General features: G+C 47.2%; 1 protein-coding gene across 1 annotated transcript in view; it reads left to right on the forward strand.

Moving 5' to 3' along the window:
* Positions 1-17,625, forward strand: part of LOC117229476 (lachesin) — a 69,376-nt gene that overhangs the window by 28,835 nt on the left and 22,916 nt on the right. Inside the window, exon 3 of the mRNA XM_033485970.2 lies at positions 13,663-13,760. Coding sequence (XP_033341861.1) covers positions 13,663-13,760 — 98 coding nt within the window. The remainder of the gene's footprint in view (positions 1-13,662; positions 13,761-17,625) is intronic.

The following is a 17,625-nucleotide window of genomic DNA, read 5'->3' on the forward strand; positions in this document are numbered from 1 at the left end:
CGTATTGGGCGCCTTTAAAATACCTTTGACAGAGACAGCTTACTGGAGCAAAGCAAAGCAAGAGCAAGAAAAATTTCGAGAAAGCGACCGCTGAACAAAACAAACTCGGACACCGGACCTCGAGGTCGCGAGAAAAGGTCTCGCCCTTTGTCACCATTTCCCATGGTATCTCGGTGATTCCCCTGAAGAATGTTCCGGTTCGCGATCGTTCGGGAGGGCTCTCCGTTTCGAAATCAGGATGGAGCACGCGCGGCCGCTTAACGTCACCGCGGATTAAAGCGTCGCGACGCGTCACCTACGAAGACGTCTCTTTGTTCCGCGTCCGCATCCGTTTACTCGCCGTTTACTCGCAAACTCGCGTCGCGTTGTTTTAGTTCCAGTTATTGTTACGTGCAGCCAGAAGGGTTTGGTCTCCGAACGAAACCGAGACCGCGGCCGGAACAGAGGTCGAGACCGAGATAGAGACCGAAACCGAGTTTTGAGATGAATATCGAGACCAGAACAGAGATCGGGACCGAAATGGGGGCTGAAACCGAGGCGCGGGTGCCGGCAGAGCGACAGCGGCCAACTTAAATTTCGCAGCGACCCGGAAATTAGGTTCACCTTTAATATCGATGTTAATTTCAGATTTCGCGCGGCCGCGCCCGCTGGCTAGGATGCACTTTCACGTTGCGCCGTGAATTTATTTGCGCATCTTCTTAACCGCCGCGCCGCGGCCGCACTTTTTTTCTCGCGTTTCGGGCGGCAGCGGTTGCAATCTGCCGCGCTCCGCGTCGCACCTCGTCGCGCCTCGTCGCGCCACGCCGCGCCGCGGTGCAGCACCGGTGTAACGTTTCATTTAATCTTTTACCCCTCTCGCGAATGGTCGTCCGGAAATTACTCGCGGTCCGCTGCCTCGAATATTTCAAACGAATTGGATGGAATCCGAAAGAATTTCGGTGATTCGCGAGCCAGACGATCCCGTCGCTCGTCGTCGCTCGAGAGCCGATTTCCGTCCGCTCGCGAGAAGACGCGTGCCGCGGACTCGAAATAAAATCGATTAGCGGAACAACAGTGCTACTATTATATTATGGTGTCCCCCAACAATTCTTTCCCTTTTTCGGATGCGAAATGATTCGGGTGTCCCGAAAATGTCTCACAATCCGGAAATGGGAGGTTCCCGAAAACAGCTGAATCCTAGAAATCAGATAAATCCAAGAAATCAGCTAAATCCAAGAAATCAGCTAAGTCCAAGAAAACAGCTAAATCCAGGATATCAGCTAAATCCGGGAAATTAGCCAAATCCAAGAAATCAGAAAAATCCAAGAAATCAACTAAATCCGGGAAATTAGCTAAATCCGAACAAAAACAGCTAAATCCAAGAAATCAGCTAAGTTTTCTTGGAGGAGGTTCCTACGAGAACTTTTTCCTTTGAGAAAATTTTCTCCGAGGCTAACAGTGGCCAATAAGAATCGAGTACGGTCGACGCGAGGCGGCCCAGCCGAGCTCGCCTCTCATTGGTCACTGTTTTTCGTTAATAACTCGTTAACGGTGCCTCGAAGACAATTTTTGTAAAGGAAAAAGTTGCTTCAAATGATCCGAGGAACCCGCCACTTTCGGATTGCGAGACATTTTTGGGACACCGTAATACTTTCTCTCGGAGGCGAGCACAGTTACGCGAGCTAATTCGCGGCGGTCCGGCGCATCGATCGGCGCACGACATTTTTCCGGAAATTTCGCGGAAGTTTCCGACGGCGTTTGCAGCCCCGCCGAGTTTCCGCGAGTCGAAGCGTAATAAGATATAAGTAACGGCCGGTATTTCGCGCGGGAAATCGTTACGTATGCGATGATGCCGTTTCTCACTTTCCGGAACGTCGTAAACCATCGCCGCGCTTTGCCAGTATTCCCGCGCCGAAACCAATTTATTTGCGAAAACTACGTTCCGTCGGGTGTCGGGCCCGCGCGAGCGCACGCCTCCGCGCAGGCAGTATTATAAGTTCCGAACGATGGAAACAAGGAAAACGCTTTCGCCGGGACCTTTCGCCTCCGCCAGCGGCGAACGCGCAGCCGGTTTTTCAATGCGACTTCGCTACCACCCGATCGAAAACCTTCGTCTCTACCTGCGTTTGCTACGGATTCCTTCTTCTCTTTGAGGCCGGATAGGAAACGCGTCGCAAAGACGCCGTTTCTCCTGATAACGATGCATTCGAGTCCTCGGAAATCACCGGGACCTTTGTTCCCGCTTCCATTATACTTGTACCCGTCTTCGAGGGTCTCGCGTCGAAGCAAAGTTCGCTTCGCAGTCGAGTGTTGCCACGCTTCTTCGTCCCATGTATCGCGTGCTCGACGTGCTCGTCGACGTAAGCGCGTTTTATCTCGCTGAGAGACAATGCCCCGCGTCGTTCTCGTTTTTCTTCGGCGTTTAATGTCGCATCTACTCCAAGGTTATTAGCGACAACGCGCCGTTGTCGCCGGCAAGCGTCGCGGTAGTTCGTTAATTAATTTCGTTCGAATTCGAAACTCGTTATACCGCACTCACGTTAATTAATTCATATCATTCGCGTATCTTTACGCGATTTCGTTCGCGTATTTTCATGCTTCCCTTTGTACCCTTTCCGTTTTTTCGTTCGTGTTTTTTTATAATTGACTTCGTCGCGTCTCCGACGTCAATGGTGGGCTGCATCGCTCGTATATAATACACAATAATTATTATTATAATAATTATAATAATATTAATAATAATAATAATTGATTTTGTTTGTGTTTGTTTATTATTTAGCGAATAAGAAATTTTATACAAAAAGTGAGAATGACGTAAACAGTAATTGCAAGACATGTCAAATTTGAATGATTAATTGTAGGTAAGCTTAATAAATTCGATTTAAAAGAGATTAGAGCGTTCCATTAGAGAAATGAACGTTGTTGGAGTAAGCATTTGCGAGATCGCAGGACATGCAATAAGATCATCGATAACTTTAAGTGCAAAAATAAGATCCGCTGTTAAGCTTCTTCTGACTCGTTATTAGCATCGGTTTATTTATTTTATAAGAGACGTACCTTAGGAATCGTTGCTGCACTTCCACTGACAGTTTGATAAGATACTGTAGTACTTGATGCTGCTATTACATAAATAATTATAATAATAATAATAACAATAATAATAATAATATTAATAACTTGGATCGCGTTACGAACTGGATTTTCCCTTAATCAATGATCCAATTTCAAAGTCACGAAGAAGATTATAATATACAATAGAAATTCCGTTATTCGAACATTCATTTTTACAACATTCTGGTGTCCTAATATTCTATTACCTAAGCATTGTATTATTTAGATACATTATCACCTAGCAGAGAACTCGAATGAAATTTGTAATATTATTTTATCAAGTATTAGAATATTAACATCAGAATAAAATATCAGTAAAAATAAACGTTCGGCTAGGAGATGCTCTACTGTATTTAAAATAACAGATTAGGGATGTCAGGGTTTCAGAAGTTCCTTAATTCACGATTAATCTGGTAAAAGACTGTTTTCATTTTTATCGCGCCGAGAGATCTTGAGATCTTGACACTTGACTAAAGATGTCGCGAGAGCGGACGTCTCTCAGCTTTTCTCTTCGCAGGAAAATTCGCTCCGGGGTCTTAATCCTACGCATTTTCTGATTGGCCGACGCCACGCCGGACGCTTGACCAATCAGGTCGTCACCGTGGAGTCCGTTACGCCCTCTTTTTCGACACTTTCGTGACGCGTCCTTTTTTGGGACTTCGACTGTGGCTACGAATTTTCCGACCGTGCAACGGGACTTCCTCCAGGCCTGCTCGTCACGTGACGCGGCCTCGGGCCAGCTGCGGGCCATTGGGCCTCGGTCCGCGGAGCATAAATCCTCAGATTTATGACGCCAGCATTCGTTCTTGAGACCGAAAACGGAAGATTCTAACGAGCTGGAAACATGCTTTGCCTAATAAACTAACTGCGCGCGTTGGAACGGTTTCCTCAAAAGTAGCTTCGCAGTCGCTCGAGCCATAAACTGGACGTCGAACATCTGCGCGACCATTGTCCATTATTTCGTGTCCCAACAGCCGTTGCAAGCACTCGTCGCATCTAGGAGGTGGCTTCCTCGAGAGAATGTGACGCGGTAGAACTAATCCGAATAGTAGATTATTATCGGAATTCAAAATTGATAATTAATTTCTTTTATTATCGATAAATTATTAACCCTTAGGCGCTCCGTTGGCTCCGCTATGGAGACATCCGTCATTTGTTCCGTAAATCCGAAGGCTCTGCTGCGGAGTCTAATGTATTTAGCATGATTATACTGAAGATGCTATATTTTTGTCGACGTTGGCAGTTGTTATTTGTAGTGAAAACGTGCTTAGCCTGTGTACCATTGCGATTAAAACATTTTTTGCCCATTTTTATACTTAGCAACATAAAATGAATAAAATCGAACGCTTTCACAAGCACGTGTAATCTTTTCCGCTCAAAATAAGACTTCCTTTATCTCAGGCGCTTTGCTCCAAAAATGTGCAAAAGTTGCTGGCAGTGATATTTTTCAGAAAAACGCTGTTCAACTTTATTTTAGAACGTCCGAAGAATATTTACTAATTCTTAATTTAATTTAATTATTAATCGAGCCGATTCCAGTGAAGATTAACGATCAAAAAAAATTCCGGCAAACTCGCGCAAAAGATATTTTTGTTTCAATAATTCCGTATCCAAACAGAATTCAACAGACGATTCGCAATGCTAATTTTCTAATAAATCGCGTCAAAGAACATGAAGGATATATTTATTTAAGAATTGTGAAGAATATCGTTAATAGTAAATTTACCCATTTCGATGAGGATGCATTTGCTGCTTGGAAACTTCGATCACAATTCACGATGTCGACGCACCGACCTCGCACAAAATGTTAAGTAGATACCATTACGATTAAAACATTTTTTGCCCATTTTTATACTTAGCAACATAAAAATTTCCGCACAAAATAAGACTTCCTTTATCTCAGGCGCTTTGCTCCAAAAATGTGCCGGAGTTGCTGGTAGGTAGTACTCGAGAAACGCGCGGAGTGCTAAGGGTTAATACAACAGTACAAGATGCTAAATCAAGATCCTTCCATAACATTCATCGTTATTACTCGGAATAATCAGCGATCTAAATAACAAGGAAAATCCGGTTCGGTGAATCGAGATTCCAGCGTAGCGCGTAATTTTCGCGCGATCGATTCTAATCCGCGAAACGACCGCCTGGTCTCTTCCGGGCAATATAATGTTTGACGAGCGATTTCTTAAAGAACTATTGAGAGATACGTGTACTGTGTGCGACGGCCGATTGGATCGATTCCGAGCCCCATTGAGGCGACGGTTGTTCCTTTTCTGCGAGCGATTCCTTCGTGGCGGCGTTCCCGCGTCGATAGACTTCATCGAAGCGAGGAATTTCCGCTAAAAAAAAAATCGCGAGAGCGCAGCTCCGCGCAGCGTGCCACGAAATGTCCAAGAAACACGGTAATTTCGCGACGCGCGCTAGAATCAACCAACTTGTCGACGACGCGTGGCGTGTCGACCGCGTTTCAGAGACGATCGAGTTTGCTGTCGCTGTCGCAGTCGGAGCGATCGAGCCTCGAACAAAGGAGCAAACGAGGCGCGGCGCGCCGTTAATGAATTTAATAAGCGTCGTAAACGCGCCGGAACAGCAGCGAACGAGCGTTTAAACGCGCCCCGGCCGGTGGCGGCACTCTTTTTTGCGAGACCGATGCGGCATTTATTAATCGTAATGGTCAGATAATTGCGCCTTGCGGAGCCCGTTGCCGCCGTAATAACACTTGTTTTATTCGTCCGGTCTTGGGCGAACCAATTTTCCGGTATTCCGCTCGTGAAACTGATATCGCGGGAACCATTCGCGAAAAGCAGAACCCTCCGCGGACGGCGGATCGCCTTCTACTTTCCGCGATATTAACGCGCGTTAAATATTATCTGTCGCTCGGCACGCCGCATTTAGACACGTAGCTGCTCGCGTGCGTATATGTATGTGTGTGTGTGTAATGTATGTATAATGTATGTGCACACGCGTGCGCGCATATATATACGTGTGTATGCATACGGCGGCGATGGATGGGATGTAATTAAATTGATCGAATTTCACGGTGAATTGCGATAAAAGTATCGTTAGGAATACGCGGCCGATCCATCGGACCGATACGCGATTAATTAAAACGGCAGCGGGGTGTGCAACGCTCCCTCCCCCTCTCTCTCTCTCTCTCTCTCCCTCTCTCTTTCACTCTCTCTCTCTCTCTCTCTCTCTCTCTCTCTCTCTCTCTCTCTCTCTCTCTCTCTCTATCTCTGTATCTATCTATCTCTATGTTGTTCTCTCTCCTTTCTCTGATATAATTCTCAAATCTTTTATTCGAGCGGAACGCGACCATGAAGCTTAGCCGAGCCGAGTCGCTCGGCCTTTCGTTGCCTTTCGGTCGACATAACTTCCGCGAACGGTAATATCATTCCTTTAATAAATGAATGAGACCCGGCCGCGGCTACGAGGAGCAGGGGCAGGAGCAGGGGCAGGGGGGGCAGCCGAGTCTTTTTGTTTTGCCGGTTGCCGGCCGGTCCTCCCCCGACTCCCGGCTTCGACTCCGGGCACTGACACGCTAATGCGCAGATTTGCTCGTCAAATATGCCGGAGGATTTAATAAATGCACCGTCCCGCAAAACTTTCCCGATGAAACTTAAATATCTCGGGAAGCGCGCGGCGCGCGGCTACCGGAAGCGGGCGAGCGGCTCGGAAGCGGGCGAATCGCGAACGCGGTTCGAAATTTCCTCTGTTCGGCGTTGTTTCTTTCGCGAATTAATGCGTTCGTCGGGAGAAAAATTTGCTGATCGTTGCGCGAAAAAGGAGCAGGCCGAAAGCGTTTGCGCTTCCGAGATGGAAGAGAATCCGGCGGAGGAGCCCCGATGAAGAACGTCGGACGTAGGAGGAAGAGGCAGAACGAGAGAAGAAGGGGGGTAGAAGAAGTTTCCTTCCCTCGAAAGTCAGGCTTCCTTCTGTGCTCCCTCTTATCTCGAAACTTCTCTCTCTCTCTCTCTCTCTCTTTCTCTCCCTCTCTCTGTTCTATCGTAATAACACGGAACTTTGTTAAACTCTCGTTTGAGGAAAATCTCTCAGTCGCCGTGGCTCTTCAACGTTAATAGTCGAGGCTCGGGCTACCGTTACCGAGTTAATGCGATACAGAGAGACGTACAGTTTTCCATTATCGTTGGAATTACATAGCCAAGGGGGCCGCGACGTGTTGTCGCTCGCGTTAACGAGAACCTCCGATACCCGATCGCCGTTCCATGCCGCCCCGAGGAGGTTCCGGTATCCGCGCGGACAGAGGCGGCGCGCGTCCGGACGGAAAAGAATCTCTCGCGGTTTCCTTTCTGCGCGACATCGAGTGATACGGGGCGATACCGCGGGGCAGCTCGCGGCGTCGTGGCACATACTTAGGCAAAAGACGCGGCGATGCGACGGCGACGCGAGCAAAGCGCTTTCGCTCCGCGGAAAAGAAAAATGCCGGGTCCTGCTCTTCTCGCGGAAGAGATCCTCATATTTTCGTTCCGCCGCGCCGGTACGGGCCATTTCTCAGGCTGTCTCCTCACCGGGGAACGATTACAGTGTATCTTCCCCGGGGAAAGCGAGTCTCGCAACTCGCGCACGGCTCGACTCGGCACGGCACGGCTCGACTCGGCTTCGCTTCTTCTCTCCCCGCGGTGTCGGCGGCGGCAGCAGAGAAGACCGCGAAATAACAGAGTAATTTGTCGAACGTACCGCGCGCGAAACGTATCGCCGCTTCCTGATATGTATTTTTATGATACGTGCCAGCCGAGCGGGAAGCCCGAAGGAACATCTGCCCCGGCCCCACGATTCTTTATTCACGTTAACCGACGTGCCGACGTCCCCGACGCGTAAAAATCTCTTTCCTCTGGTCGCGGCGTGTTCGCGCCGCGCCCGCGTCGCACCGCCGCGACCGATTGCCGTCCGATCCTGTCCGTAAGATCCCCGGAAAATACGAGCCGCGATATCTCAGCTCGGTGGCATCGCGATCCGATTCCCCACGCGATTCCATTCCGTTCGATCTCCGAGGAAAGTTTTTCCTCGCGCTTGCTACATTTTCGCCGTTTCTCATCCACGGGTGTTTCCTCCCCCCGTTTCCCCGTCCGGTAAACAAATATCGTTTATCAGAGCGAACGGCGCAACAACGTTCGATCAAACGACGGAAAATACTTGCCGACAAAGGCGCGTCGAAACGCGCGGAATGGCAACAACGATCGGCGATCGCGATCGTTTCGCGACGTCGATCATCGTTCGCCGGGACAAAGGGAAAGTGGAAAGGCGATGATTCTTCCGCGGTTCCTCGAAATTTTCAGCTGAAAAACCACTTGCGATCCCGATACGTTCCGGCTCGGTAGCCAGACCCTGCTCGGGGAAACGTGACGGGTAAACTTGAAAATTTACGAGCGTTCGCAGCCAACCGCTCTAGGAATATTATCGGCCGACGAATCCGGCCTCTCGATGTCTCGGTTCGATTCTTTCTTTATCCGCGACTATCGCCGGCATCGATTCGATCGCGCTCTGCCCGGCGGCGGCGGCAGCGGCCGCTGCACCCTGCTGCACCCTGCTGCAGCCAGCTGCGCCCCGCTGGCGGCCGCCGCATCCTCGCTCGAAAAATATGAAGACGATCCGCGCGTGCACGCGCCCGGCCATATTATCGCTGAGAAGACCACCGAGTCCACGGTAATGGCGCGGTGGTAGTTGTTTTATTGCACGTTGCGTTTACGGGTCTTGCTTTAAGCGGACTTCGTCGTCCCCGAAGAGCGTAATAACATCGTGGAAACCGCGACGAAAAATATTTTCCGAGAGCTATGGAACGGGGGGGGCGAGTTTCCCCCCCCCCCTCCCTTCCTGCAGGATTCTCTCTGCTCCTAATCGTCGTTCCTCGGATCGTATCCGAATCGACTGCTCGAAGCCGAGGCAGCCGACTAAACCTGTACACCGACCGCGCGGAGATTGAATTATTTTTCTCTTGGCATAATTTCGCCGTAAAATAAGGGAGGACGCCGGCTCGACTCGTTTCGCCGCGCCACGGTGTAGGCGCGCCCAGACCTCCGCTTCCGAATCCGAACCCGAATCCGGGGGAAACGAAACGATCCGACCCACCCCCCTCTCCCTCGCGCCGCGCGGCGTCGTTTTCGCCGGTCCCTGCCCGTTTTCCGGGTCCCTCCGGATCCTCTTTTCTCCCTGCTCCGTTCCTCCCCGTTCCTCTCCACTCGCCGACTCTCTGCTCGGTCGTCGGTTGTTCGCAGGAGCACTCGTTCCCAACGCTAGGCGACGCCGGCTGAGCCGAGGCGAGGCGAGGAGGCACACCGGCTTCCTCCGCGTTTCCTTATATTACATTCCAGATCCACGGGCCGCGAGCTGAAAATGCCTTCCCTCTCCTGTTTCTGTCAGTGAATATCTTATCATAATAGCGCGACGACGGCGCTGTTTTCCCAAGGTGCGGGACCACCGGGCTCTCGTCCGCGTCCACGTTTCCCATAACCTCCGCCCTCTCAACCCTTCCTCTGCTCGAATAACAAATCCCTTCGCCAACTGTTCGCACTCTTTCCCGAGCGCTTCCGCCGTGCTCTTTCGCGCTTCCTCGAGACACCGGGAAACGGTAACCCCGGGGACAGCGTCAGGGGGGTAGTACGCTTACGGTGTATACGGCGTATAGGGTTTCGCCACTCGCCGACAGCTGGAAGCTCGGTTTTTTTTTCCGTTCGGTGCACAGGACCGATCGGATGCAACGTTTTCCGGTCGCGTCCCGATGTGTCCACGGATCCCCGCGCCGTTTCCACGCTCCGTTTCGAAACTTTCACTGGGCCAGGCAGCCCCCGATATCGCCGCGCCATGTGGCCGATACCGTCGCGACTTCGTTTTCACCAACCCCTCTCTGCTAAACCGGGCTCCGATCGCTTCTATCGCGAAGTTCCGCGAAAAATTAATCGACGATCGAAATGCTATTGTTCGTCGTTGAGTAACGATTACGTTCGTTTCGATCGCCGATCGCTATTATCATTGTTAACGCGATCGTATTTCCAGCCAATGGCGCACTATTCGAAACAAGTTTGCGTGAACTGTTTACCCGGAACTGCTGATTCGACGATTCTCTGCCAGTCGTAATATGATATGTTTTTGTTTCGTTTTGCAAAAATAGGTGTTTACGCGCAAAAATGAAATAAAATGAAATGAAATGACATAAAATTAAATTAAATTAAATAAAATAAAATTAAATGAAATTAAATGAAATTAAATGAAATTAAATAAAATTAAATGCGATGAAATGAAATGCGATGAAATGAAATGAAATTGAATTGAAGTAACGACTGAAACGTTACTGTTAATCGTTAATCGCAATTAACCCCTTGCCGTACCATTTTTTTCCCAGTTACGATGGCTAGATTTTTCATTGCAATAATTTCTTAGAAGAAGAAAATTTGTATTTATCCTCTACCTATATTTCCTTGAACATTTAAATATTTTTGGACCAAAGAACAGAATTTTATTCGAACTCTTGAAACAACAGAATAACATTCATACTAAACTGATTATTAATAGAAATCGTAATTACGAATTAGACTCGTTAAAGTACGGCAAGGGGTTAACGGTTGAAATATTTCTGTTAATCGTTAATCGCTGTTGAACCAAAGGCAAACATGAAGATAAATACAATATTAAGATAATAATAGATAAAAATATGTACAAATAGCGAATTTAATTAAACAGTAAACAGTTCCCATAGAAATTCATTTTCATTCCCTTTCGAACAATAAAAAGATATATATTAACTACCGAACACGATAAAGATCATTTTTGACGGAATCGCATGAAAATATCCACCCGATTCCATTCGAAAAATCCTCGATTGTCTCTTTCAAACGACGATCGACGATTAATCTCATGAATCGATTTTTTAATCCGAGCGCCGACTTTTCAGCTATTAATGCCTCCAATTGGTTTCATCAGTCATTCAACCGAATTAAAAATTTCAATCGATTGATCCCCGACGCTGTACCATCGCTCCCATCGCTTCCACTCCTGCCCCGTTACGATATCGAAGATCATCCATTTTTCCCGCTTCTATCACCCCCGCCGCCGCTGCCATCCCTCCCCCCCTACCCCTGAGCCACGGAATATTCGAACTTTTGTCGTACGTTTCGTGGAAAAAGTTCGCCCCCGGGGGAAGTTGCGCGCCGAACTCCCGGCTAAAGGGAACACTTTGGAATTTGCGCGATCGCCTTGACCAAGTTCCCTTATTTTTTCGAGAGTTAACTGCGCCCTGCCACGCCACCGATGCGCGCCCCGCCACCCTATCCGAGCGCGCGAAGTATCGCCGGTGGAGCGCGTACCGCGGCCAACACTCCGTAAAAACTTTCTCGATCTGCTCGCAACTTTGTCATGCCGCGGAGGCACGGGCGCCCGTGTTGAACACGAGCTAATCGCACGGCTACGGCGCCGACCGAAAATGGCCGCGCGGAATTATGCAAACGGCACAGAGCCGAGTAGCCGAAGGACTAAAGGACCCTTACCCGGGGACTAAAGAGCGAGCAACGGTGTGCTCCGCGATCGTCGGGCCAACCGAGACCCGGATTTATTACCGGCGTCTTCTTCGCCAGCGTCGGCCTGCGGGATCGGGGCCATGGCTCACCGTCGCTCGTTCGATATTATATACGAAGGCCAACAAGCTGTTAATCGGTGTCATTGCACCGTCACGTACGCTTTAACGAGGGCAACGAATCACGCGTATCGAATCCGCGCCCGTTGTAGGCGATGTGAAATATTTTCCGCGCGCCCTGAAAAATATAGGGGCGGCGGCGCGCTCCCATATTTCGTTCATAAATCTGCGGTGCGCGCGGTGGATGCGTTCGATTTAAATTCTCGAAAGAAAGAGCTCCCGGTAATCGGCTTCGCCCCGCGGAAACAATGGGGGAAGGCGATCGACGAGCACCCGCCGGGCTTCGGAACCGAACTAGGAACGTTTCCGTGATCTTTCATTCGCGCGAACCGTGCTCTAAAGTAGAGAATTCGTTGGCCCATTAACCCTGTCGCGTTCCTCGCGAGAATTTTTAAGGCCGTGAAATTGAAACGCTCGCGAAAGTGGGAACAGTGTGGGGTGTCACGATCGGATTGAAAAGGGAAATCGAATATTATGTAAAATATTATCTCTTTTTATTCGTATTAGTAAAGTGTTATGTAGAAGATTAGGATTGTTTGGATGCTATATTCCAGCGAATATAGTCAGCTATATCCACCGAGTAGATGTTAGCAAAGTTAGGCTGCGATCGATTATTTTGTGATTACTTTTGTAATTAAGTACGAAATGTTATCATATTGCGATCATTGATCAATTAATTGTTACTAGAATAACTTAGTAATTGTGATTACATTTAGTAATCTGTGATCATTGATCAGTAATCTAAGTAATTCGCGGGCGAATGTTTGAAAATTAACCCTTTGCACTCGAGTGGTGACTCTGAGGCACCGCTAAAATTGTTATTTTTAATAGGTAATTTCACCAAAGAATTTTTACAATTTTTACAAGGTAATGTCTCTATTATCAAAGTTTCAGTTTAAAAAATTGTTAAAAGTGTAACTGTTGTATGAATCGCGAGGATCAATTTTATATGCATAAAATGCACTTTGTCATATAAAATGGAAATACTATAAGTCAGAAAAATTATTATAGATCGACAGTTAAAGTGGTTACCAGTTCAAAGGGTTAATTTACTTTTCTTCATTACCTGCTACAGAATCCAAACGAAGTGAACAAATAAACAAAGCCTACTATTGCGTCATGATGTACATGCAGATTTTCTAAAAGCTATACAGAATTATTATTAACCCTTAGCGGAACACAAGTACTTCATATTTTTCATTTTTCATTGATATATATATTTTCATCAAAATTATCGCGTCAATTCTTCCAAAGTTTCTAGTAAGATTTTATGGTTTTATTGATTTCATAGTCCCGTCAAGGGTTAACTACCATCATATTTACCTGATTAGTGATTACTGCATTGATCATGGCCAACAATTACATTTGCCTCGATTACTTTGCTATTATTATTAATCATTAATCACGGTTACTGGATCACTGAGAAATCGTAATCATTAATCATGAACATGATTCCGTGTCAGTCACGATCGTAAATCATTAATCAGATTACATTTGTCCAATTCTGGATGAAAGCACATATTATGCGTGTGGAGGGAAGAATTCATGCAAGCAGAAAAGTGGTAGCGTCGAGGGAAGTGTGCGAGAATGAAATGGAGAAAAATGGAGAAAAATGGATAGACGAGCAACAATTATAGTAAATGTTCCCCAAATGTCCCTCAGCTTCGAAACAAAAATATGCAACTAGGGAAGAGGGGATACGATTATTCGAGCCTTACGGCTCATTTCTATAGTTAACCGATTAGGTATCAACAACTATAAAAACGCGCCGCGAGACTCGAAAAATCGTCCATTTTCATCCCCAAAGCAGAACGACGATTGGGGAGAATTTATTGCGCGTACGACCGAAAGCCTGTTCCAAGCCGTGCGGGGCAACAATTACGTGGGAGCGGATCATAATAGTAAATAATAAATCGGAAATTTGATTGCAGATTTGCCGAGCTTCGTGAAGCCGATCGGTAATGTGACCGCGGCCATCGGCAAGGAAGCCATTCTACCGTGCACGATCCGGAATCCCGGGACCTACAAGGTAAGGGATTTAAATTAAATGTTGGCGCAGGAGAAACGGTGTGCCATCAATTACGCGACGCGACGCCGAGCCGCACCGAGCCGCGCCGCGCCGGTGAAACGTTAATTATGCGATGGTCGCCGCGTACAAACGGGTGTCACGGATTCGTGGGGGGTGGGTGGGCGCGGGACTCGCCAGGACTCGCCAGGACTCGCCAGGGCTCGCTGATAAGGGGGCTCGAGATCTCGCGAATCGGTAATCTCGCGGGAACAAATGGGTCGCGCGGTTGCTCGAGGCAGACGTCGCGCCCGGTGTCTTGCGTCTTTTTGCAAGCGCTTCTTCCGCTTCTGTTTCCATTTCTAGCATTTCTCCCCCTCCCCCCTCCCAGCGTCAACACCGACACCGACGGCAACACCGACGGCGACGGCGACGCCGACACCGTCGACGGGGGCTAACTTTCCAACAGTTTTCCACGACCCGAAAGGCCATCGTATTCATTCACCGGGTGGAAATAAACCGAAACTTTGTCCGTCTACGGGGGACTCCGTCGGACACGAGAAAGCTTCTCGGAAGTTCGCGACGGAAACACAATTCATTAAGCTCGGTGCCGGGTAACGAGACGAAATTAAATGCCATTCTGCCGCGAGTGATTAACTCGTTGCGTGGCGAACAAACGTCGCGCGTGTATTTGTTTAGCGGACTGGTTTTCCCCTCTGCGACGACGAGGAAACTTTCGATTCCGGGTCGAATTAAGTCCGTCGCGAGTCGCGAATCGCGGTGTCGCGTCGCGTCGCGTCGCGTCGCGCCGCGTCGGCCCTTCGCCGCAACGAGATCAGAAGGGACGAGACGGCGATATTTAGTCTTCGCCGAGTTTCAACCCCGGAGGCATTCCCGCGGAAACTACTTTGATCGTTTCGGTATATTTATCGCGTCGAACGGAAAGTTCGCCGCGTTTTGGTCCGCTCGATGACGAAGGTCGACCTTTTTGCCCAAGAGAGGTCGCGAACTTCTCGGCGCGGGAGAAATGTCGTGCTTAAGAGACACGTCTCGCGCGGATTCGTATCGAATTGGTTTTTACCGATTATATTAACCCTTTCTTCACGGTGGGGCAAGAATATTTTCAGGACCGAACCAAATATATATCGAGAGATGCAAATGATGCAAAATATGAACAATATACAGTCCGGAGACATTCTGGGCTGTTCGTGCGAAAACTGTGACGTGTGGCCGGTATATTTTAAGAATGTTGCATCGCTTCACAAAAATGGATATAACTCATAAAATATCAGAGTTAAATCAAATTATAAGATATGTTGCTGCATTGAAGACATAAGACACGTGCCTCTGTGAATGGGTACATTACAATGTTCGCAGATGTATCTAAGTACAGCAATGTCTCCCTTATTGACGCTTAGATTGCGCACAAAAGTGGACAATTTGGGAAGAGGAGATACGATTAATTTGAGTCTTGCGCCTCGTTTTATAGTTACGAATTATCAACAACTATAAAAACGAGTTGCAAGGATCGAATGATCGTATCTCCTCTTCCCAAATTGTCCAATTTCGTGCACAATCTGAGCGTCAGTTGGGGAGACATTACTGTTATCCTGATTCTTTGTTATGTACATAATCAAATTATTGGGTTGTTGCAAAAGAAATTACAATTTTCTGAATACATAGATAGTTTGCAAGAAAATCGAAATTACTTTTGCAACAACCCAATATATGTTTGTAAATTCTAGAATGAGATATACAATCCTAATATCGTCACTGTGTCAATATTCGACCTCGAAAGGTTAACACATTGCCTTGCGAAGACATAAGCATATGTTTTTCCCCTTGACTGCTCGTGAAATGCCGGAGACATATAACTATAAGGAAAAACGCCGCAAGTCTCAATTTCAAAAGACTGCAGTTAACGCATTAACTCTTTGGCATACCATTTTTTTCGCGGTTGCTGCGATTAGAAATTTTTCCATTGCATTAATCTCTTGAAAGGGAAAGGAAATTGATGCTTATTGTGTGTGACTAAGTTTACTTAAATGCTTAAATATTGATGACAAAAGATTAGAATTTTATTCCAATTTTCACGGATAGAATAACATCTATACTCAATAAGTTATTATTAGAAATTTTCATGACGAGTCGGACTCGTCAAAGTATGGCAAGGGGTTAATTGCATTTACGTATTTATCAGAAGAAACATCGTGGGAATAAATTGTGTAGACTGAAAAACATTATAGAATTCGAAACGCTACAAATGCGAAACGTTAGTGACCAGAACTTTAAGCGACAATATCACAAATAAATAGGACTTTACAGACTGCATCAAATGTTGGCGATCTATACATATGTGTTATAATACAGACGTTGCACTGTAATAGTTACATCGAAAATGCTTAGTGAATAAAACATAATAAAATAATAAAATAGCAACTTAATTTAATTGTAAAATAATAAGTATAAAAGATACCTTAAAATGTGCCGGCTACAAGCAAAAACCTTTGCACAAACAGTCCGGACCGTATTATGATAATTAACCTCGCAGTTCCGGCGGTCGGGCGTTCACGCGAAGCCCCATGACTCGGTCCTTATGTTTATAAACATTTTAAACTAAAATATTGCTGTTATTATAATCATTATATTATTATTAACATTAATATTATTATTATCTTACCGTAACTTTTTTTCATACAATCGGCGGAGACATCAAATGTCTTCAGGTCTCGAGCTTTGGGTCCGAAAGGACCCGGATATGGTACGACGAGGGTTAATAGACATTGTGAAACGAATATCGATATAAACACTATCAATGAAACAAGCGTATTATAATTATTAGTATTGTATTAATAATTATAGTATATATATTATAATTATTAGTATTATATTAATAATTATAGTATATATATTATAATTATTAGTATTATATTAATAATTATAGTATATATATTATAATTATTAGTATTAATATATTATATTAATAAATATCGTCGATAATTTCACCATGTTGATTAAGCCTCAGAGAACGAATGGTTTTCGATGGTCACGGGAGACGAACGCAGGGTCACTTTGACTCATAATAAAGTTTCTCTCGCAAAACTGCAGTCACGTCGCCTTCGAACGATGTCCTCGCCCGGGAAGCAACCCCATAGCAAACAATCCTATCGCTGTCAAGTCAGAACTACCCTAACTTCGACAAACAAGGGTTAATTAAATATCGTCGACGGAATCGACGTCGGTCAAACAGCGTCGACCGAAACGAGACATCGCCGGTGAAATAATCGACGGTGATTCGATACAGCGCCCTTTCTAACGCCGTACGTCGTCACGTTCTTCCGGGGTCGCGAGCGCGATCGGCTCGCTTGCGCCGTGGCATCGGCGAGGTTTCGTCGGTGATTAACAGGGCATAGGGTCTTGGCGTCATCGTCGACGTCGACGTCTACTTTGGCAACTCGGTGGCTCCCTGGCTCGTCCCGCTCGTTCTCACCCTCGCCCCCCCCCCCACCCCCCATCGAGCATCGATGAACCGGAGTATTTTCGGGTACGGAGTCGCTGCCAGGCGGGCCGGGGGTGCGGGGATCAGAATAGAGAAGTACACTACCGGCCGGGGGTGTACTGAGGGCTGATGTTGAGAAAAGGGAGAGCGCCCGTGGGGCGGCCGAATCGGCGAGCGACTACGGGCAGATCGGAGACGAAGCAGAGGGGGCGGAGGCGAGCGGAGAAGAGCGAGCGGAGAGGATCAGAGAGAGAGAGAGAGAGAGAGAGAGAGAGAGAGAGAGGGACAGAGAGAGAGAGGAGGACAGAGAGGACGCGACGCGACGCGACGGGGCAGCGGGTGTGAGTTGGCCGGAGTGGTGTTTCCCCGGGGTAAGCACGAGCATATACT

Source organism: Megalopta genalis, chromosome 3 (assembly GCF_051020955.1).
Source record: "Megalopta genalis isolate 19385.01 chromosome 3, iyMegGena1_principal, whole genome shotgun sequence".
Classification (NCBI taxonomy): domain Eukaryota; kingdom Metazoa; phylum Arthropoda; class Insecta; order Hymenoptera; family Halictidae; genus Megalopta; species Megalopta genalis.